This window comes from Camarhynchus parvulus, chromosome 3 (genome assembly GCF_901933205.1).
Source record: "Camarhynchus parvulus chromosome 3, STF_HiC, whole genome shotgun sequence".
In the NCBI taxonomy this organism is placed as follows: Eukaryota; Metazoa; Chordata; class Aves; order Passeriformes; family Thraupidae; genus Camarhynchus; species Camarhynchus parvulus.
This window is the reverse complement of record NC_044573.1, coordinates 102,175,228-102,198,635: the sequence shown is the minus strand read 5'-3', so window position 1 is coordinate 102,198,635 and position 23,408 is coordinate 102,175,228. Positions and strand designations below refer to the sequence as shown.

Here is a 23,408-nt window from a genome sequence, read left to right as displayed (position 1 = left end):
CTAATTCTGTTCTTTACACAACTGAATTCATTCAGCATGTCTGCTCAAGCTCCAAGTGTGTCAGTTATGATAAGGAGGTGACATTTAAAAGAAATTTGGCAATGTTTAATAATGACTCATAAGGCATGTTGAGAGTATTTATAACAGGGAGAAGTTGTACTATGCATTACTGATATTGGGACATCTGCATCTGCTGTCAGAAATTTCCATTGCATTTATTATGGCAATAGGGATGGGGTTGAGTGCATTTGCTGACTGAAGTTAGGAGTGTTTTCCCTCTCCATTCCATTCATTTTGATAAGAGGGCAATTTCCGACTGCATTCATCTTTTCTGGAGATATCAAATCAAAGCATGAAATCTCAGGTAATAGCACTTATGCTGTTAAACTGTGAGATCCAAATGAACTGGATTAAATGTGTTTTCAAGGCTGCCACAAATGATAGACTTGAAAAAGCATCTTCATGGTACACTGCCAATACGGTGATATACTTCAAGTTATTTTCAGCAAGGCTGAAAATAAAATAGCCCTGGAATATTCTCTCTGTTTTTTCTGCACTGTTTGCAAAGTCTGTCTCTGTTCTTGGATATGGAGCTATTTGAATAAACAATCAGATTCTTTGTTTCTTGATGCCAGTATAAATGAGTGTGAATTAGGCATTGGTTCAGAGACTCACCTGTCTCTTTGGTGGTCTTCCAAGACTTCACACATGTGAAATGACGGGAAAGATGGGTTATCTTGATTCAGTTACAGTGTTTGTGGGATCCTGGCAAGCTCCAGAGCACACTGAGGATCCCAGCATCTTAACTCCAGGGAGGGGGGCCCTGGTGAATCACTCCTTGGGGAGGCTGGTGTCAGCTGTTGACTGGGCAATTTCTGCAGTTTGCTGAAACTACAGAATTGCAGAATGTACCTATTAAGCATTGTGTTACTCTTATCCTGAGAGTAACATAATACTTAATCCTGAGTCAGATGTTCAGGCAGATGTGTGCAGACCATTATAGGTACCCAGAGGTGTTCATATAGAGTACTGTTACAAAACAAGAGAAGTAAAATAGGTACATGAAATGATTTATGTGAATTCACTTTCCAGAAATGCATGTTGTGTCTGAATGCTGAGTAAGCTTATGTGGTTACCTCAAAGCTGTGCTGAGTTTGGTGAGATCAGTCTCAGGCCTAGTAGGAAGAAAAGGATGAGGGAGATGGTGTGTGTAAAACCAGATGCTGGTAAGGAAATGGAATTCCCTAAGGTCTGAGGGGGGCTTCATATTGATAAGCACTTACTGATTTTGTCACACATTGCCAAAAAGTGCTACCCAGTTCAATGCTCAGCCTGCTCAAATCTCTCTTCATTGCTGTCTGCAGGTCAGGCAATGAAGACTTGTGTGCCACCACTGTACAGCTGAGTCATGCAAAGTTATGCAGAACTGAAATGGTTCACTGCATGCCAGAGGTATTCTGTAGATTAAAGACTGGCTTGCTGTTGATGAGTCTTTGAGATAGAGGCAGTGGTGGTTCTATTCTACATAACTCTGCAAGGTTGAAGTTGCCAAATTCATGCAAAATGGTGTATGTTTAAGATGCATTCTGTGATTTTAAGTTGTATCCATTCATCTGTGATAGAAGGTCTGATGTTATCCAGTTTCATTGGGAAATTGCTAGTTACCATCCAGTTCTTCACCTGGATTTCTTGAATATTTTGACCCTGTTATTTATACACCATTACTGTGTGGACTGCATTTTTAGTTTAGTTTGTATAGATGATGCTTATAGTTTTAGATGCAAAAAGTTAAAGAGAGAGTACTTCTAAGACAAGTGGCTCTACTTTGTAATGTGATCAATTTTCATCAGGTTTTTTTGGCCGTCATTAATGGCATTGCATTCTAGGTCTTGCAAATTACTTCGCTTTGAAAAGTGTAAGAGAACTGATTGACCAGGTGCAGTTCTAAAGGCCTCTTCAGCTGGACATGGTGAAACAAAGAAGAAGTATTTTCATTTCTGAAACTCTTGGTGGAAGATATTCTCAGTATGGGAACCAGCTTTTCAAACTAGAGCAGTGAGAATTTGCGTGTGTCTTTTAAGGACATTACTGCCTTTTCAGATTCATTTATATGCTCAGTAATCACGATGACTGTTTAAAATATAAATGGTTTTGAGCCTATTTCCGGTGTACGGGAGGATATGGTTTGAGATTTTAGCTTTCTGCAGCCAGATGGATTATAGTGTTGCTAAGGAAACCGACTATAAATGAAGTGGCAACTGGGTGTCCCTAGAATATCAGACTGCTTGAAGCTGGTATTTTAAACTCATTTAGGTGGGTAGCTAGATGATGTGATGAGAAGTTAATTTCCTGTATTTTATGGTTCGATAATTTTCATTGCTTTATTAGTATTTACAAAAGGTACCTTAACTTCCCACTCACACTACCTGGCATGTGGGTCACTGAACAAAAAATTGCTGTGGGAATTAGAAAATGGACAGAAGCTGTACAGAGACACAGGTTCTAAAATAATCATTCAAACTACTGACTAGTGGATAGGTAACAGTGTATAAAGACCGGGCAGCAGTATGGTCTGACTGAAAAACTGATACCAGGAAGTGAGCAGAGTTGCTTCAGAGTACTTGGGAAAGAACAGAGCTTCTACAGACCTGGTGAAGTTACAGGTTTTGAATTTCATGTATAAACATATACATTATAGCTATTTGATACACATACATGAAGTTGCACAGAGTAAGGGAAGTGAGTTGTGGTTTTGATACTTGCTCTGCCCGAGAAGATACCTGGCTCTTTTTTTCCTAGTGCTTTTGCTGAAAACGTATCAGATTTCCAGACCAGGGTTAATGACTGACACATCAGAGGTGGTGTTTTTGGTTTTTCCTTCCTTACAAGTGAAAAGGGCAAGCATACCTGAACCATTCTAGCTAAGCATGCAGCTAATAGATAAAGACTTAAGTAAGCTGAGCCTGCAGGACAGACAGCAACCTCTCCTGTTGATAAGGTGGACTGGGAGGAGGACTCTCTCTTTAACTTTTTGCATCTAAAACTATAAGCATCATCTATACAAACTAAACTAAAAATGCAGTCCACAACAGTAATGGTGTATAAATAACAGGGTGAAATATTCAAGATATCCAGGTGAAGAACTGGATGGTAACTAGCAATTTCCCAGTTGTGCAGCTTCAGAAACTTGCTTTAGCTGGTTCTGTAACAAAAAGGTCTGGAGAGCTCTTGGTAAGACTGAAAATGGTAAGAATTTGTCAAGCAAAGATAGTTTGTAAGCTAAATATGAAGTGGAAGGCTGAGGAAGGTTTTCAAGTATGAACAGGTGGTTGTAGAATTTCCATTCTGTGTGTTGTGAATTGAAATTAAACTGTTTCCAATAAAACACATTGTCGAAAACGCGTCTTTCTTCAGCACTGTTAAACCTTCTCAACATGCAGCATTTGAACTGTTATTTAGAGTAGATTTGAGAGAACTGTTTCTGGTCTTTTCTGCCAGGTAGGCAACAGAGGTCTTTGTGGAGATGGCATTAAAGCACTATAGCTTTTCCCTCTGTGATTGTCAAATGACTGGGTTTATTAGATTTATATGAGTGCTGTCAGTTTGCGTACAGATCAGGATCTGCCACTGTCTTTTCACTGAAACAGTAGCTAAGCATAGACTAGAATTTCATGGCATGTAAAACATGACTTTTCCTCTAAAATCACTCCTTTGCTGGGGGGCTTTGGAGTGGAGCCGGTTTAATTGTCCTGGTGGCTGGTTGCTCCTGATGCCTTGAATCTCCCTGTGTCACTCTCTCTGTGCTCATTGTGTGGTGGAAGGAGCAGTAGGACCCATGGGAAAGGTGTCAATAAGGAGGTTTTTTTCTTTTTATCTCCTGAGCTGGAAATACAGGAGAAGCATCACTTCTGATTTTATGTGAGTTGGTTTTTGATGTCTTAGGCTGAATAGTGTTAATTTCAGCAGTATCATTATGGTCTGTAAAGAGGTTTACAGAGAGCATAGAGACAAGGATTTAGTTTTCTGGTCTCATGGCAGATGTCATTGCACTTGTTTTCCTATAAATCATGCCTATAACTTTGAGTTATTTCTAACTTTTGTGTGTTTTAAAAGGTTGGTACAACTCCCTTGGTCTGAATTTTTCAGCTGTTACTGAGTAGCTGTAATTGAATTAGAAATTATATGTTACAATGATATGTTACATTTATGCTATTCAGAGTCATTCTGGTTGCAGGATGATAAATTCCATACAGTATTTTCTCAGGTTCAATTTCATGTCTAAAGAGAGACTGAATAAACTTCTCTGTAACAGAAGAAACATTGTTATTATTTGCAAAATTCATTAGTTGAGCATATTTATTTGCTTGAGTAGGGAAATATGATCTTTAGCTACCAAAGTGGAAGACAACAGGAATTAATGGATTACACCTGTCTGGTAAGGTAATACTTTGTAGGTTGGAGGGATTTGGGATGTTTTAATTTTTCAGTGTTTTGTTTTTGTTTGTTTGTTTGTTTGGGTTTTTTGTGTGTGTTTTGTTGTTGGGTTTTTTTGAGGTTTTTTTGTTGGTTTGTTGTTCTTTTTGGAGGTATGTGTTTTTTCAGATTTTTGGATTTTTATTTCTCTACTTTTTAAAAGTAGCATGAAAATCTCTGACTTACTACTGAAGGAGCTTTTCCATGGAAAGAAACCTTTCTTAAATATGAAGTTTGTGAACTCAGAACTGCTGTAACTATCTATGGAAGGCATTTGATTTGGTCTTCTGTTTGCTTAAAAGATCCCAAGTAGCACAGAACTAATTAGTAGTACAGAGTCAATTCGATTAACTGTTAGTTTATTTGTAACAAGGAATTATAAGGTACTTTAAAAAATCGTTCCTAGAAAGGATTTGAATTCTTCAGTTGATACTTGTTTATGTTGCATTTTTATGATTAAAAAGCATGGAAAAAATTGGAGTACTGATCTCTTGTATTGCATGAAAAAAAGTGTGCTTTAAAAATCATTAGACTAGCTCATTTAAATGTTTTTGGCTTGCAAATGTAATCAATTTTTTTATCTCTTAGGGAGATATGTTACGAGCCTTGCTTGTTGGTCTGAACAGGAATTGTTAGTGCCTGTATTGCACAGGGTCTGAATGTCTGCAATATGTCATCTCACCCTGAGAGGTGTCCAGATGGGAACTCCGAATTTAACTGTCTTTTAATTCCTAGCGTGAATAGATTTCTGACTAGGATTGTATCTCCAAAATAGCTGCTGTCTGAAAAGTTTTATTTCAGTTGGCTGACATGACCCAAAAATAATTCTGAAGCTATCAAATGAGATGACACAGATAACTACCAATAATTTGATTGATTTATTTATTCTCCATTTCTGTATTAGGAAAAATAAGTTACTATTGTAACATGCAGCTGATTTTTAATAGACTAATTTAGACTAAAAGCAAAGTATAGGGTAAATCTGGGGAAAGAATCAAAGGAACTTTATGACTTAGATGACTTTTTTGTATTAAACATTTTGTGTTTGTCTTTGGTTGAATAGAGGTGATAATAACTATTGGAAATATATGCACATGTGTGCATATGTATGACAAGAAAGGTTATAATATAAATAGGCATATAAAGTAAATATTTGCTTAGTTCTCAGCTGAATCTTGCCATTGCAGCCTTTGAGCACTCTCAGAGCAGAATGCTGTGAGTGGGAGTTGCCTCATTTAACTTGCTACCAGCATCTCTTCCATGGAATCCAAGAAGTGAGATCCATAACACCTGTATTGCAGCAGCAGGACTCCTGGGCAGGCACAGAACTTGGCTCTGTCATGGCCTGAATCCCTGAGGGAAAAGCTGAAGCAGGGTTGATGGCTTTGCTCTGGGAGCTAAATCAAATCCTAGGAATTTGTGAGCAGCACACTGTCTGAAGAGTGTACACATCTGGCCATTCTAATCACTTTTTCATTAGCATCTCTGCATCTTTTCGTAAAGAGATTAATTTTTGTTACAATAAATTTTGTTTCAAGAAGCAGATCTGTTTCTGTGGGAGATACAGCTTAAATTCCACCAGTCTAGAGTGCTGCTGCTGGCATTACCATTTTTATAGGCTGAGTTTTGTAAGCCCTTGCTTACAAAAGAAGACAGTGTGCTAACAGCTGTTGTCCAAACTACTGACAGAAAAATTCATCTTCCCCTGATTTTAGCAGAAGGCAATGCAATAGTGTTTGTTGGGTATACTGGGGCAGTACAGAGGAAATAAGAATGATGTAATTCAAGGAGCCTTTAGATCTTTACCTTAAGGTATATGAAGGTGGAGCATTTTCACAGAGCTCAGAGAATATAGTTGAGAAGTTTCTGTAGTTGAAAAGCCAAAATAGCCTTAGGACAACTCTTAAAGCTTTCTGACTTGAAACAGACTTTTTTACTTGCTTATTATCTTGTGATGGACTGACTCTTTTGTGCAGGAAGTAAGCTTTCAGTATTTCATTTCATTGTTGCCTGTGGTTTGACTTAGTATCTCAAGAAAATGTTAGAGAAACTTGGTAAAATATGGCTATAGACTAGGCATGAAGAGAAGTAGAGAATTGTCAGTAAAGTACATAACGAAATTACAACTCACTTGAAAAGCAATTTCATAATATTTCTGATCTTCTCTAGGCTCTTGCTAAGTCTTTAATGTAATCTGGATATTTGTGGGAAACATCTTTAAGTTTAATTATGTGTAAGATCTTTGAGATTTTAGTTCCACTATTTCAGTTCTTTGTAAATGGCAGCTCCTGATTTGGGGAATCAAAGGTGCAGATTTTTTTGTGATCATCTGTAAGTACAGGTTTTGCATCGTTCTTACTTGTGGCACAGGACTGACTGTTAAATTAAAGTATCTCTTAGTATGTAGAATCTAAATCTACATCTTAAGCCTTGATCTGTGTTCCCCAGCATCTCACAGCTTCAGGCCAGAAATGTGAAGCTTTTAAATTTGCTTGCCAGGGTCAGTTTTAGTTCAGTTTATACCTTCTGCTTTGGGACTGGGGAGCTGGGTTCCGGAATGAGTGGATGAAGAAGGAAAAGGTCAGGACTACCCTTTCAGTAGCTCTGCCAGGTCTAAATGCTGATATCATCAAGGTTGTAATTCCACAGGTAGAGCTCTTTGCAGGGTCAGGAATCCTTGCACTCAAATTTCATGAAGGATTACAAAGTTTTTCCCTCTGTTCTTAGAAAAAAGCCTGATTAATAATTTGTAATGGAGTGGAAAAAAGGGAATTTCATTACGAAACAGTTTTAACCCCTAACTGTCAACAGAAAACTACCCAAAGCAATCCTGCCCAGCAAGCTCTGCAATGTACTCCAATTTATTAAAATTTTCCAGATTTACTTTGCAAAAGTACTTGTGTTTTTTTTCTTCTTGGAGGTTAGAAGTGAAAGAATTTCCTAGTTCATCACGGTGTTTCAGACGCTTGTCTAAATTGATTTTAAAGATACTTTTATTTTAGTGAGAGTTGGGAATATTTTCTATGATCATGTAAGTAGATACTGGAAATGGCTCTTGTGTCAGAGGATGAGCCTGTCTGATGGCAAGATCTTAGAGGTTATTGGGGAATTTAATCTTGTTCAGGCTCCCAGTTCTCTGCCTCCTTGCAGACCTATTCACTTCTTTGATACTTCAAAAAGCAGAAGAGGGAAGAGTACCAGTTTATATTACTTACCTCACTAAGTAGGGAACAAACCAAATGGAGAAAGTCTATAATAATCCAATGGCTACATTTTATCTCTTTATACATAGGTATGCCTGAGAATTGTTTTCCTTCCCTCTTTGTTCTGTGGAATAAATGCAAAGACCAAATTTTTGTGCACATGGAAAACAACTTGTATTAATAGATTATGAGAAAAAATCTTTCAGACACCAGCTTCCCTTGTGGCTAGATAATGTGCTCTGCAGAAGGCAGATGTCTCAGCAGTCTCCAGTCTGGCAAATCAACCCTTATGTTTTGGGTGTTTGAAGTCCACGTTGGGTTGGCTGCAGATACAGAAACTCAGCACTGAATGATTGCAGGGGTCAGTACACTATGGGAGGTCTTAGAGTGCAGCTTGTTACTGCTTCCCTTGCTGAAGGCCATTGTAAACTCATTGGCTGGTTTGTCCTTCAGCCCCTGTGTGCATCATTTATTTAGAAATCTGTTCCTGAAGGATCCTGATATCTTTTGTTCCAGTGTGGAGGTGACTTAGAGATGTTCCTAAAGCTTATTCTTGCAGAAATTAAAAGTTGTGTAGCCTTTTGAAAGCAAGTGTATAAATTGTCTCATATATTTGTCCTTTTTATATATATCTATATATATAAAGCTGTAGATAGATATAGATTTCAATATATAGATATAGATATATAGATATTTATAAATTAATTAGGTCACTTAAAATTATCAGTGTGACATAAACCCAGTTTTCAAGGCTCACTGAAATTTTATGGCTTTCTTCTAAGAGTATCAGGAAAAGCCACTTCGAAAATTGACATTCTCAGATAAGAACTGATGATATCTGATAATAACTGATTCTGTCATGAACTCATGATAGAATATGCAGGTTTTTAGATATGTTAGGTCCAGTTTGCAGAAATAATTTAGCTATCTGAGGTATATTAGCAGTGTGATGATGATTGATTGGTACAATCATTCATAAAGGTAGTGCTGAGATCCTGCATTGAAACTTTAATGATTTATTGTTCTCTCTAGACCTGTTTTCTTGTCTTTTGTTCAATGCTGTTATCTTTGCTGTTTGGGGAAAATTTATTTGTCTTCTTTATGATGCTCAGTAGTAGATTTAAATGTTATTGTTTTGAGCTCCTTTAGGGATTTAAAGATCAGGATCCTGATGGTTAAGGGTAAGAATTTATTTTGATAGATGCAGTAAGACTTACAGCAGCTGTTGCTTGTGTGCTTGTCTACATGTGAAATAAACATAGCTGAATGAGACCTGAAACAATGTGTTACTCCAGCCCTGACAGATCCTAGTATGAAATGGTGAAATTGTTACCATCCATAGATGACATAGCTGAGGATTTCTTTGGTTTGATGAAACTTTGATGCCTTAGTCCTTTCTATACCTTCTGCCAGAAAGGGGGCATCCAGTCTGCCTTCTGTCAAGAGACAGAATATTCTACTTCTCCCAATAAAGTTTTGTTAAAGGAAAAATTTTGCTATTTTGCTATTCTGCTCTTGTCCTGCCTTGAATGTGAATGTCACTTTTTTTTTTCTTTTTTTTTTTTTTTTTTGCTAGGTTATTTGGGAAGAGAATAATTAGCTGAACAAAACAGCACAAGATGACTTATGATTCCTGTTCTTCATGGGAGCCTGTCTGGATTGGTATGCTTTGAGTTTTTTGAGTTTTTTGTGTGGAGTTGTTTTGGGGTTGGTTTTTTTTTTTTTGGCTACACTGACATACAGTGATTACATGTATAATTCAAAGATCCACTTAAAATTTAGGAATTTAGGAAGCTTTCAACTTGTTAGTTGCATGTTAATAACTAGATGGAGACTATGAATGTTTTCAGTATGTTTTCAAAAATGTTCAATGTTTACTCAAGGTACTACAGTACTCGCTCAGCTCTTCATCATGATGATGGTTAATGTGACCATTGAACTGGTAGAAAAGTTAGAAGTCAGGGGAAATATGACAGAACTAGAAATGAACCTAGAACTGCCCAAGTCCTTTCACATGATCTGCAAATTGAGAACATGATTTTTCCCAAGAGCTAAGAAAATAGAATTATTTTTTACATTTTGAATATTTGGGGTTTATAGTAGTGATAATGATTGCCATGACTAATGTTTCTTGACAGTTAATGGCTCTCTGAATGAAGGTCATAAGGAAATATCATCAAGAGACCAATTAGTTGTACTAAATGACCCAAGGCAGAGGTGACTGTTTCCCACAGTACTTTCCTATGAAAATTGCCACAGCAGTGTTTGTAGAGTGGAAAAAAGAACAATTTCCTAAATTAAAGTAATGCCTCTTGTGAATAGTTTTATGGGTCATCTGCTCATGCAGTGTAGTTGATTAGTTTCAATTTAGATTATATGTAAATAGGTATTAAAACTGAAAACTGCTGGTTTCTTTTAGGTGAGTAAGAACATTGTCCCTGCTGCTTTGTGCTCTGACTCATTCTTTTTACTGGTGTTAGCAGAAAGGATTCCATTGTGACATGTTCCTGCCTCTACTTAATTGCAAGGGAAGCAATGCTTGATTCTAATTTAGAGGGGTGTGCCCTGGGCTTATTTGTACAATAATGTGGTGTCAGAGAGCACATACTCGAGTATTTTCTCATGGCGCATAAATTCTTTTGAAAATAAAATAAGCCCATGTCCTTCATGCTTCTTTTTATTGTTTTCCCCTAAGAATATTTTGCTTTTTAAATGTTTTTTATGTTGTAAAAGACATTTTTTTGCCAAGTTTGCCTGTAAAATAAAACCATTGATAGTAGCTATAAAGCATGCAGAAGCCTCTGGGACCTCTTAAAATATACGAAAGAAATAGGGTCACTGTACCAGGCAGTGCTGCCTTCAGGTTTCTGAATTATTTTTGTGTGCTGGATGAAATCGTGGTGGTGGTCAGTATTGCCAAAATATGCTTGATTTTAGCAGATTTTAGCAAATTGATGAAGTCATTGAACATTTTGGCAGCTGTTCATAGTGTGTTCTGATCTGTGTTAAACTTAACTGTTATTATGACACTGTTATGTTCCCTCTTTTGTCTTTTTTGGAGTTCCTGGCTTTGACTGATGTCAGTTTTGCATATAACATATAATCTTTTATTTCCATTTGAGCATGCTATCCAGATTTTGAACAGGAACCTTTTAGCTTCTAAAGCTCTTATAAACAGATGCCATAGTTCTAGCAATAATTATATTTGATGAATGGAATTTGTGTGTTATTTAGCTTTAAGTATGTACTTCATTGAAATAATTGTGTCTATTATGTTCCATAAAAAGAAAGTTGTATATGAGTGAGAACCTTGCTAGAGAGAAAATGTGCATACACAGTAAATTTCAGCACTGAAATTGAAAAAAGTGATTGTATGAAGCTTTTTTGCATCTGAAAAGAATCTGTGAGAGTGCATGTTCCAAAAGTGAGGTTGTTGTGACAAAAAGGTACCTATCTACCTCTTGCTTGAGTACCTGACCATCAGTAGACTTACCCATTTAAACTATCAAAGCATGGTTGTCTTTTACAAGCTCTGTGATTACCATTCAGCAAGGACTGGGGCTTTGAAATTACAGGATTTCCCTTTCTCAAAGAGCGAGTGAGGACTGAAATGCTGTTGCTGTGAAATTGTCTTATTGGTTTCTTTCATCTTACATTTCTATCTTTACATAATTTTGGAAAAGTTGGAAGGGTAGGAAGAAGGGTGGAGGCACATGTTCAATAATCATGTACATGCTCATGGAAGAAGACCTTTAAGTAGGGAGAAAAAAAATAGAGAAAAATTTTTATGTGCTGGCAACAGACGGGAACCTCTTGAGTTTATTGGCTGAATTGGTCAGTCACTTCCATGAAGGATGATAGCCAAGAAAGAGGATTGTCTGCAGGTTAAATAAGTGTAAATCCAAACCAGTATCTGAGCATGCTGATTCTGTGTGCCCTGCAAAAGATATTTCATACTCAGAGTGATAAACAGAGCCTGGAGAATGGTGCTGCTGGAAACCATCAGGAAGCAAGGAGCACAGGAGCAACATAGGATCCAAAGCCTGCAGTTCTCTTACTAGGTTAGGTGTCTTCTTTCCAACAGCTGATCACTGCTCGCTCTCTCATCCTTCTTGAAAAGATAGGGCTGATGACTTATGCAACAGCCAAATGGCTGGTGCTCTTTCCACTTAAAGCATTAGGCTGGGTCCAGGCAGCAGCTTGGATGAGGTCATTCTCCTCCTCTTCTCTTAATGCTGCATGAAGAAACATGCAAACATCACACAGAAGGGACAAAGCACAAAAGGGAATGTAGCTATTTGCATAGAGAGCTGGGATGATGAGAGAACATATGCAAGATTATTTTTCTTTCTTTTTCTGTGTTTGTTAGGAATAAACTATAGACCTTGTGGGTCCTTTGTCCTTTGTTTTATACTGTGTGCTACTGACTTGAGAAATGCAGGGTCGCACAATCTTTTCAGCTGAATTAAGGATGCAGAACACTTTTACTCCTTCTCCCCTTGTCTGGTTCCTTCTGTGTAGAAGGAAAATTTAGGATATAGCAGTATTTTCTGAAGCTTTGATTGTTTACTATAAAACATTAGCAGTTGTTTCTCTAGTTTTTGTTTGATTTGTTTTCCTCTTTAAAGCTTTTATGATAGATGTTATCATCTAAGCCTCTGCTGAACTTCATACTTCAGAGTGTGAGGTTGTGTGGCATAATGATGTAAACTTAACCTGAGTGAGCAAATTCTTTTATGGGTATTTAAAGCTAGTCAAGTAACTCCATGTATGTGCTCAGATGTCTGTATTCAAATCAGAAGGCTATGTATCCTTTGCAGTCAGCAGAGAGAGATTCACCTCTTTCTACATGGACATCTGTATAATGATATGAAATATGTCCCGAATGCTGTCTGAATTCACAGAAGCTCTATGACATCCACAACATCCTGTAATAAGTGTTTTCATAATTACTTGTGAAATAATAATTTCCAAATGTGGGCTCCTCAGTTTGAGAGAGACATGGATATACTGAAGAGAGAGTAAAGAGTTACAAAGATGATGAATAGGCTGGAGCATCCCTTGTGTGAGGAAAGACTGAGAGAAGTGGGACTATTCATCCTGAAGTAGAGAAGGCTCAGGAGGATCTTATAATTGTTTATCAATACTTGAAGAGAGGGTACAAAGAGGACAGAGCCAGGATCTTTTCAGTGGTGCCAGGCGACAGAGGCAGTGGGCAGAAACTGAAACAGGAAATTTCCCTGAATGTCAGGAGACAACTTTTCTCTACTGTGGGCCTCTACTAGGTGGCCCTGCTTGAGCAGAGAGGTTGGAGAAGATGATCTCTAGAGGTGTTTTGTGATTTCTTTGACTTTTCCTATTCTTTTGTTATGGGGGAGCAATCATTCACTTTCCCTAAAGTGTCACTAAAAACTTGGTAGACCTCTATGATAGCTTTTTTCAGTTGCTTTTTAATATCAAAGATATTAAAAAGATCAAGTGGTGCAGAACTGAATGTAGTAGTGAAGAGATGCCATAGATGTGTATTGTAGCAGGTGGTGTATCTAAATATACAGTGTATATAGCTACCTCCTGGTTTTCTTCTCAGTTCCTTTGCTAACAATTCTGAGCACATGGCTGATGTTTTCATGAGCAGACTATGAAAATTTGAAGATCTGTTTCTCTTCTGGATGGTAATGATTGGTTTAGCATCTGTTATTGTGTAGATAGCTGTTTTCAGTACAGGCATAGCATTATACCTAGCACTGAATTTTATGGGGTAGACTGTTGGCTTGCCACTAGCTCTTGAGAGATCCCTCTGTACCTTTTTATAGTTGACTTTTTAAAATTAAATTGACTTAAAAAACAGTTCATGTTCATCATCAGCAAATGTCATGGTTTTGCATTTCCCTCTTCTATAGATTAAAGAGCTTGAACCCCGGTAAAGATTTTATTTTTTAGGATCATTCTGATGACCTCTTTTCTCTACAAAACTAAACACTGCCTTTTTTTGTTTCCTATTTGAAACTTATTATTGTCTGTAGAAGGGTTTTACATTTATCTAAGGGCAGATTAGTTTCTTTTAGAGCCTTGGTAGAAAGACCTGTACAAAGCCAATCAGAAATACAGAAGTTACTTTTGCTGACTTATTGCTTACATAGCTCTAAAAGATACTACCCTGGGGATCTAATTTTCTTGCTCCAAGATTTTAAATCCAGGATTATTTGTTGAATTTATGTTCTTTTGCAGTTCCTGCAGAATGCTACAGCTTCCTTTCCTTCATAGTGTTCTCAGCTTGCGGAGTCATAAACCTCAGTGGAACTTTGGGTGAGATTTTCTTGTTCATTGCTAAACTATTTCTTGTTTATTCTGGAAAGTTCTGCTAATCTTTTTCCTGTTGGTTACATACTTTATTATAAAAAAATGTTAAACAAGACTAGTAGAGGAAAAGTTTATATAGATCAAAGAAAGAAGAGCTTTGGCTAGTATATATGCTTTAGCCTGTAATTAACATTCAGGTTTTCTCTAAAGGAGTTAGTGTAAAAATACAATATAAAGAGAGAGAATGGGGGGAAAGAAAAATCTATGGTAAAGTTAATGGAATGGGTTATTTTTGCAAAATGTCAATGTACATAGCTTTGTATACTTCAGATGAGTTATACAATCTTTGAAATATAATAGGACAGAATAGAAAATTATACCTTTCATTCAAGCAGTAAGACCTCTAGAAAGTGGAATTTGTGTGACTCTCTATTGGGTTTGTGTAACAAGGTTTTGGTAGCAGGAGTGGCTTCTGTGAGAAGCTGCCAGAAGCTTCCTCTATGACCCATAGAGCCAATGTCAGTGGAAGGGACCCACATGTGAGTGTTCCAAGAAAAACGGCAGCCTGTGGGAAGGACTGTATTGGAGAAGTTCATGGAGGACTGTCTCCCATGGGAGGAATCCACACTGGAAGGGAAGAGTTTGAGTCTCCCCCCTGATGAGCAAGGGGCAGCAGAGACAACATGTGATGAACTGGCTGCAGCCCCTGTTCCCTGTCCCACTGTGTTGCTGGTGGGGAGGAGATAATTAGGCAGATGGTTAAACTCAGGAAGAAGGGAGGAGTGAGGTAAAGGTGTTTTTAAGATTTAGCTCTATTTTCTCATTACCCTACTGTGATTTAATTGGTAATAATTTAATCTAATTTCCCCATGTTGAGGTTTTGCCTGTCGTAGTAACAGGTGAGTGATCTCGCCCTGTTCTTACTTGAACGTACAAGCCTTTTGTAATACTTCTTTTCCCCTGGCCAGTTGAGGAGGAAGTGAAAGAGCAGCTCTTGTGGGCATGTGGTGTCCAGCCAGGATCAGCCCACTACACAAGTAAATTAAATTAGGATGTTTATAAATATATCTTTTGTGATACCATTGAAAATTAAAGGACACAGGGAGGTTAATCATTTATCTGAAATAAAAATGCTGATGGTAGTCTGGCCCTGGAAATCATCTAGTGATAGAGCTTGTAGATAGTCAGGGAATGAAAGGAGCAGGTCATAGTGCTGATTTTAGTTGATGAATTCCTGACAGCAGCCTCAGCAGGTTTGCTTTCAGACTGCCAGAAGTCCAAACTGGGGGCATAGATCAGATTTTGTTATCTTACAGTTAATTTCTTTGTTGGCGAAGTATTATCCAGCAAAAGGTAAACTTTTTATCCTACACAAAACATGTGGTACTTGTGTATATTCATAAAAAACATTCTTTTCTCCCTTTATTTTTGACTGACATTGATACTAAACAACAGAACCTGTATAAATAGTGTGGGCAGGGTTTGTTCTACCGTAAGCTGCTTCTGTTAGTAGCCCAAGCTTGTCATCGTGTGCAGAAATGGAGGAGGGAGATTGCCCTCTGAAGATGCCTTTATCCCTTTTCTAATGATAAACATGAAAACAGCCAGAAGGGACTATTGCAGTCATGCAGAATGAATGAGGTGAAGCCCACTTTATGTTTCTGGCTGTAGTGATTGTTTTTGAAAAGGGCATTGAATCCTTCTGGTTTCCAGCTTGATCAAATGCCAGTGTGCTCTGAGAGTGTTTAATTTAGTAGTCCAAGACAGGGGAAGAAGCTAGCCCTGAAAAGGTGAGGGAGCTCTCAACCCCTTTGCATTTTATTTGTTAAGAATATGTACATACAAATATATGTAGCAATACAATACTTGTAGTAATAGTGCAACAAGACAGTGCTTGGAACTAAAAGGAAATGTTGGATTGTGTCAGTACCTGTAGGGGGCCTGCAGGAAGGCTGGAGAGGGACTTTCTGCAAGGTCATGGCAATGGTCTTAAGCTGAAGGATGAGAGATTCACTCTAGATATTAGGAAGGAATTCTTTACTGTGGGACTGGTGAGGCACTGGTACAGGTTGCCTATGGATGTTGGGGATGTCCTATCCCTGGAAGTGTTCAAGGCTGGGTTGGATGGGGCTCTGAGCAACATGGTCTGGTGGAAAATGCTGAAAGAGCAGGGGGGTCAGAGCTAGAATATCTTTACAGACCCTTCCAGCCCAAACCAGTCTATGGCTATAATGACAAGGGAGGGAATTCAGCAGCATGTGTGAAGATTAGATTTACAAAGAAAAAGAGAGTGCACGTGGTTAAATTATATGGGATACCAAGATGAATTAACAAAAACATGCCCAGACCAGTGGAAGCAGGAAAGTTTACTGCCAGTGGAAGAGTTGTAGTAACCAAAGTGATGGTTTCCTGCACCTGAATGTGAGTCAGCCCCTAAATGAAACAAATTGAAAAATTCTTTTATCCTGTGGACAAGTTATTTCATAATAACAGGTTAGGATATATTTTGCATGTTTTTCCTGAGGTGTCTGATGTAGATGACTGACATGGAACTAAGAATTCTGTATTATGTGCAATAACTTGGATAAACAGGCTTTCAGTGCTTACCAAGCAGGCAAATAGGCAATATATTGATACCATTTAAGCTATTTAGAAATGTTACTAAAGTTTCTATCTGTAGGCAATTTCAAAACAAAATAAAGAAGTTAGTTCAAAAATTACGAGATTCAAATAAAAATACTTTTTTGATTTATTCATTCTTAATCAGTAAAGTTTCAAGTACAGAAGTTCTCCAGCCTTGGTTATGGTAGAAAAAAGCGTGGTGACTTGGGAGTATTGTACAGTATCAGCAGGACTGCAGGAGTAGGACCTATGAGAGAAAGGCCAACTATTATGAGATTCCTATATTTGGTGCTTAAGTAAATTGTGTCAGCCTGAAGTGTAAACATATATTAAGGATACTATTCTCATTAAGGAAAGCTGAGCAATCATTAGGTTACCACTGGTTTCAGAAAGTTTTATATTGTGTATTTACATTTATTTCTTCTTTTTCAGATGGAAATACTGACATGAACTTAAGAACTTTGATGCTTTCAAACCTTGAATTTTGATTGTTAAATGACCAGTTCAAAATACTGCCTGAACAAGATGAAATGCCTTGAAGACCTTTGGTTCTGCTTTCATTTTTCTTGAAGCAATGGTTTTCTCAGCAATGTTGACGCTGGCCCACTCTGGGACCTCAAATGCTACTTTCATTGTTTATGAAAATGCCTATACGAATTTTACCACTCCCCAGTTCTTGCTTCATAGTGGCACAACACAGCCATTGAGATATGGTTCAGGTGGTGTGCTCACTACTGAGAGAAGTACTTTCCTAGTAAACACCACAGCTACCCTGCCGTCACAAGAAGTTTTCAGGAGCTTGAGTTTGCCACTCCAGATCATTCTTTCTGCTGCTATGATATTTATCCTATTGGTTTCTTTCCTTGGAAACTTTGTTGTCTGCCTGATGGTCTACCAGAAGGCAGCTATGCGATCTGCAATTAATATCCTCTTAGCAAGCCTGGCTTTTGCAGACCTGCTGCTGGCAGTGCTGAACATGCCATTTGCTCTGATAACAATCATTACCACTCAGTGGATTTTTGGGGATATATTTTGCAGAGTTTCTGCCATGTTCTTCTGGCTTTTTGTCGTAGAGGGGGTAGCCATTCTTCTTATTATTAGTATTGACCGATTTCTTATTATAGTTCAGAGGCAAGATAAACTGAACCCCTACCGTGCAAAGATTCTTATTGTGATTTCCTGGGCAGCATCCTTTGTTGTTGCTTTTCCGTTATCAGTAGGGAATCCTAATCTGCAGATACCCTCAAGAGCACCTCAGTGTGTTTTTGGCTACTCTACAAGCCCAGGTTACCGAGCCTATGTGATAGTTATCTTGCTAATTGCTTTTTTTATTCCATTCCTGGTAATGCTGTATTCTTTTATGGGCATACTCAACACCGTCCGCCACAATGCAGTTCGTATCCATAGCCACCCTGATAGCATATGTCTCAGCCAGGCCAGCAAACTTGGTCTCATGAGCTTACAGAGACCTTTTCAGATGAATATTGATATGAGCTTTAAAACTCGTGCCTTCACAACCATCCTGATTTTGTTCCTTGTCTTCATAGTCTGTTGGGCACCATTCACCACTTACAGCCTTATTGCCACGTTCAACAGCCACTTCTACTACAAGCACAACTTTTTTGAAATAAGCACTTGGCTCCTTTGGCTCTGCTACCTCAAGTCTGCACTGAACCCACTGATTTACTACTGGAGGATTAAGAAGTTTCATGATGCATGCTTAGACTTGATGCCCAGATTCTTCAAGTTCTTGCCACAGCTCCCTGGCCATACGAGGCGGCGCATCCGGCCCAGTGCCATCTACGTGTGTGGGGAGCATCGGTCGGTGGTTTGAAACTGCAGTTGTTTGACAATGATTGTTGTTTGCTGGGGTAGTTTGTTTTTTAAGCTTTAGGTTGAATTTTGTTTTGTTTCATATGGCTTTTTCAGTGTGGCCATATCTTATAACTTGATTAAATTTTTAGTACTTTGTGCAATTTTGGGAAGATAGAGGGAGAGAACGTGATTGGCTATAGTTGGGTTTACTACCAGAATACAATGTAAGCAGAATAACAAATGTTACCTCTAGGATTCCATGGAAATCCATTCTTTTAATGAAAACTATATTTGGAACATCTTGTCAGGTTTATGCTTACTAGACCTGCAATTTTACCTAATTGTAGGAACTTTTTTTATGCTGCTAAGATACGGTGTATTTAGTTGGTGTAATTTTTTTGAAAACTGTTGCTGCTGTCTGCCAGTATATTAGAGCCAAAAAGTCTCATTAGATTATTTCTATCTAATTTAATGATATTTCAGAAGTTTTCATGGTAACATTAAAAACCTGGTTTTTTAATATTTCCATTAATATTTTGTGCACTTTACAAAATTTACTATATAGTTTATTCATTTGAATATTTTGTTCTGTATTGAAGATGTATTATTATTGCTTATTATTATTTGTTAAGTTGGTGAATTTGAATGAAAGACCCAGGTAAGCTCTAGGGTGGTGATTTATGTTGGTATAGCTACATGTACAGTCGTAGATTTTCTCGTTTTCTAGCAACTGATCAAAATTACCTTCTCAGTTATCAGGAGAGTTAGAAGGAGAAAACAAGAGGAATGAAAGAGAAAGCAAGAAAAATACTATAACCTGAGATTTAGGCTCACACATGGTTTAGAAGAATAGTGTTCATGTTAAAATTGTTACAGGGTAAAGGGTGACTGCAGTTGTTATTTGAGGCTATTACAAGTCATCCAAACCTCATGGTATGCCTGAAAACCTGTCTGAAATAGTGATTTTTGGGCCTGCAATTTATACTGTGTTGGTGTGATGTTGTTTCTGCTTGGAGCTCGTATAAGGCTAGGTGTGCTCTACACAGCTGAAATCATGCTGTCAGGCATTTGTTGGGATAGGATTAGAAATAGTAGGGTAAACCAACACATAGATAGCAAATGAACCATAGTTGAGTTTAGCATTTAGTCTACATAGTAATTGCAGGGAGAAAAAGAGTTCTTGATGCGTTTTGCAATTTAAGTATTGGATCAAAACCATAAACAGTCACAGAATCATAAAATGGCTTGGTTTGGAAGGAGCCATATATATCATCCTGCTCCAATAGCCCTGCCATGGCTTTCACTAAACCAGGCTACTCAGAGCCCCATTCAATTTGCCCTTGAACTCTTTCAGGGATGGAACATCCACACCTTCTTTGGGAAACCTGTCTCAGTGCTTCACCACCCTCACATGGGAGAATTTCTTCCTATATCTTTTCTAAATCTACTCTCTTTCAGCCATTACCCCTTATAACAGTCAGCCAGCAGAGTTTGCTGGCGATGTAAGTTAAATTCCCCTTTTCCCTCTGATACTACTTCACATTGATTTTTTCATTACCTCTTTGTCTCTGTAGTGCCTGCTGCCTCGAGGGTTTACTCGCTGTTCTCATCTATTAGGCATCAGCTTCTCCCTAAAATGCCAAACTACCTTTCTGATTAATGTCAGACTGTGTTGGTATCCTGGAAAGCAGAAGAACGAGGATTTTCCTTTATGATAGCAAACTCAGATACTTTTTTTTCCAATTAGCTAAATAAATATTTATTGTGAGACAAGTAGAATTAAGACTTAGGTTTGGACTTTGGAGCCAGATCCCCAGTTGCTCTGGGGCTGGGAAGAATACCTGCAGAATCAGCTTTTTGGGGCTGTGACCAGGAGCTGGAGGGATTGATGTGCAACAGACAGCAACCAGAGCTGGGTTTTGGGCTTCTCTTGCTTCCATCAGTCTTTCAGGGCCCCAAAGCATGGGGAGCTCTCTGTTCTTGTACTAGAGGAGCAAAAATAATAGCAATTTTATCTGCTTCTGTGTATCTGCACAGTACATGTGTGTATGAAGGAAATGTCCCGTGTGGGTGTCCAGGGACTGCTTGCTTCCTGACAGCAGCAAAGCATTCAATCCCAGATTTTTTTTTAAAGGTCTTCAATAAAGAACTAATTTAAGCTAAGGTAGCTCTGTTCTTCTCATTGACAGCTGTTCGTAAAGCTGTTGTTAAATTTTAGGAGTAGAAAAGGAACAATTTTGAATTCTGTAATTTCATTTAAAAAAAAACCAACAAACTGCCAGCTGAGACTGTGGATTACGTGTAAAGGCATCTGGCAGTGGTAGTGTTATTGATAACCATGCTTTCCCTTTCTTGTCAGTTTTACTGATGATGGTATAGATTTTTCTGATCTAAAGGAGCTCCACTATAAAGCAGAATGTTTTAGTATGTCTTTGCAGTAAAGCTTTTATTTTTCAATTACATTTACATTGATAGCACAAGTTTATGACCTGGTTAGTATGAATTTTCTGTTTCAAAGCTGTCATACCTGTTTATCTCTGAAAGCAGCAAAATTGTGCTTAGAGTTAATGTAACAGAGTGTGAGTGTACATTGTCTAAATGGCAGGAACAGGTATTTTTGCTGTCTTCCAGCTCTATGATGCAAGAGATTTGAATGTTGTAAAACACAGTAATTCAAGAAGGAAAGAAGATGAGCAATACAGGAAAATTAATGAAATTACATTCCTGAAGGAGGAGGGAAAAGCATTTTGTGGGATTTTTTTGATCTCTGATATGTACTGGCTGTGAAGTATAAATTGTGAACATCTGACAGTTAATTTGTCTTGATAATTAAACACTTGTTTACACTGACTGCAACAAGGTTTCTGGTCAAAGCTGCATCTACTGATCCTTGGAGTAAAGAAACCCAAATTGTGTGGTCCAAATTCAGAGGTGATTTCCATAGCGATACAGTATTCACACTTGCCAGGTTTTTTGAGGTGATCAAAGCATATAGTGAACAAAAGTGTGTTCAAAAAAAGAAACAAGGTGTGGTGTCGAAGTATCCCCAGGGTGATTATGTGTTTACAGAATCATTTGTGCTATTGTGTCTATGTACTGTCTTGAGAGCAGTGCCTTGATAATTACAACTGAAGTCCTAGGACCAAGTTGAAGACCTCTGAACTGCTCAGTCTTGCTGTCTGTGATCCTGCCAAGAATCCTGCATAACCTCACTGGGATTTGTAATGTTAAAACACATACATATTGGCAGAAGTGGGTCTCCTGAGGCAATTTAATGGTCTTGACCAAGACCAAGGAATTTAAAAACTCAGACTGATCCTTCTTGACTTTAAAGGGAAATTATCATTTTCTTCCTCTCCAGAGATGATAGTCATTACTAATCTGTATTCCCTCATGTTCTATTTTCAGACATCTTTAGTATGGAGGATTTAAATGAATGTATTTTGAAGTATGTTGCAGTTTAATTCATTCAGTCAAAGCATGCTGCTTACACAGGTCTCAATTGTACAAATCTATTGCTGAAATGATTCTTTTGTACTCAAAATTGTGTATTTTTTGACATTTCTTGTTACTTATGTAAAAATATTTCTGTATATAGAGAAGAAAATTGTTTTGCCTCTTACTGCTTTCTGTCACTATTTTTTTCACTTGTATGCTTAATGCTTTTATATTTTATTTTGGATATATGCATAAGTAACTGTGAGATTTCAGTGATCTTTCTGAACCCATTTGAGATTTTTAATTCTTAAATCATTCAACAGCACCCTCCTTGAAAGAGATTTTAATTTATTTTAGCATGAAAACTACAAATTCAGAGCACAAGTTTATTGTGGTTGCAATGGTGAGAAATATCTTGAGTCCCATTTTCCAGGAGCCACTACTTTGCCACTACTTTGGTTTCATTTTTTTTTTTGGCTAGTCATTTTCTGATGTGGAGAAACCTTGAATTACTGTTTTAAAAAAAAGTTAAGTAGAATTGCATTTGTCTTTTCTGTATATAATACACCCATGAAAATACTTGAGAAACAACAAAAAAAAAGAAAATAAACATAAACATTCTCAAAAATGTGGCAAAAGTCTTTAGAATTGACTCTCTTGTTAGTACATGAACTTGATTCTTGTATTTAATGCCTACCTGCATAGTTTCAAACACTTATCTGTCTATGAAATAACCAGGATTGCCTAATGTAGGGGGTTTTGTTTAAGCCAAAATGTTTCTTGTATAAAGCGTTTGCAGAATGCTCTTTTCTGAGACACTGTCAAGATATCTAGAACAATTGGAATAGTATCCAGCAAGCAGAGAGAGAGCCTAATATGAAAGTAACTTTCCTAAAATACTACCTGAACTGGGTGTCCCACCTTTCAGCTTGCATTAAGTAATTAAGATCATCTTGCTGTGCAATAAATAAAGCAGGCAGTAGTACTGTAGGGCATGATCCATATCAACACAAGACAGTGACCTTTATGATTCAAGTGCTGCATGTCTGTATGTGATGGATTATTCCCCATATTAATAGAGTGAAAAAAGTTAAGCATCTCAGCTGTTTTTGGGGAAAACTTTCAGCTTGACGATGACTTAGCAGAAATGCTGCTGGAGTAATTTCTCTAAATGAAAAAAGACGTCCCCAGTGAGTGCCTGAGAGGGGATAGATACTTCTGGTTGCTTGAAAATGGCTGTGCTCAGCTACTGGAGTGCCTCATTCTGAGACTCCACACCTCTGCAACAGCAAGAGGTTCCTCCCTCATCCTCTCCTGGTGCCCCCCCATGCCCCCAAGGCGGCAACTTCTGCACCACTCTGTTGCAGCAGGTTGGTACAGTGGTGGCAGGAGGAGGTGGAGGTCCCTGTGGAAGCAGCAAACCTCTCACCCTGTGCCACTCTTTCCTGTCTTTGAGTTCAGCTTGGGCCATCACTGACAGGCTGAGGATGAGTTTTACCCCCTCTGGTTCTAACATCGTGCCAGGGTAGGAGAAGTGTTACAGGAGCACATAGACTT

At 38.0% G+C, this 23,408-nt stretch overlaps 1 protein-coding gene across 2 annotated transcripts in view; it reads left to right on the top strand.

The window, feature by feature from the left end:
• GPR63 (G protein-coupled receptor 63) overlaps positions 1–22,819 on the top strand; it is a 29,218-nt gene extending 6,399 nt beyond the window's left edge. The window contains exons 2-4 of one of the 2 annotated variants that reach the window (XM_030946152.1): positions 9,253–9,338; positions 13,905–13,982; positions 17,031–22,819. In XM_030946152.1, the coding sequence (XP_030802012.1) occupies positions 17,173–18,432 (1,260 nt within the window). In that variant the 5' untranslated portion in view covers positions 9,253–9,338; positions 13,905–13,982; positions 17,031–17,172 and the 3' untranslated portion in view covers positions 18,433–22,819. The remainder of the gene's footprint in view (positions 1–9,252; positions 9,339–13,904; positions 13,983–17,030) is intronic. The other variant, XM_030946153.1, reaches the window with a different exon arrangement.
• Positions 22,820–23,408: the final 589 nt, after the last annotated feature.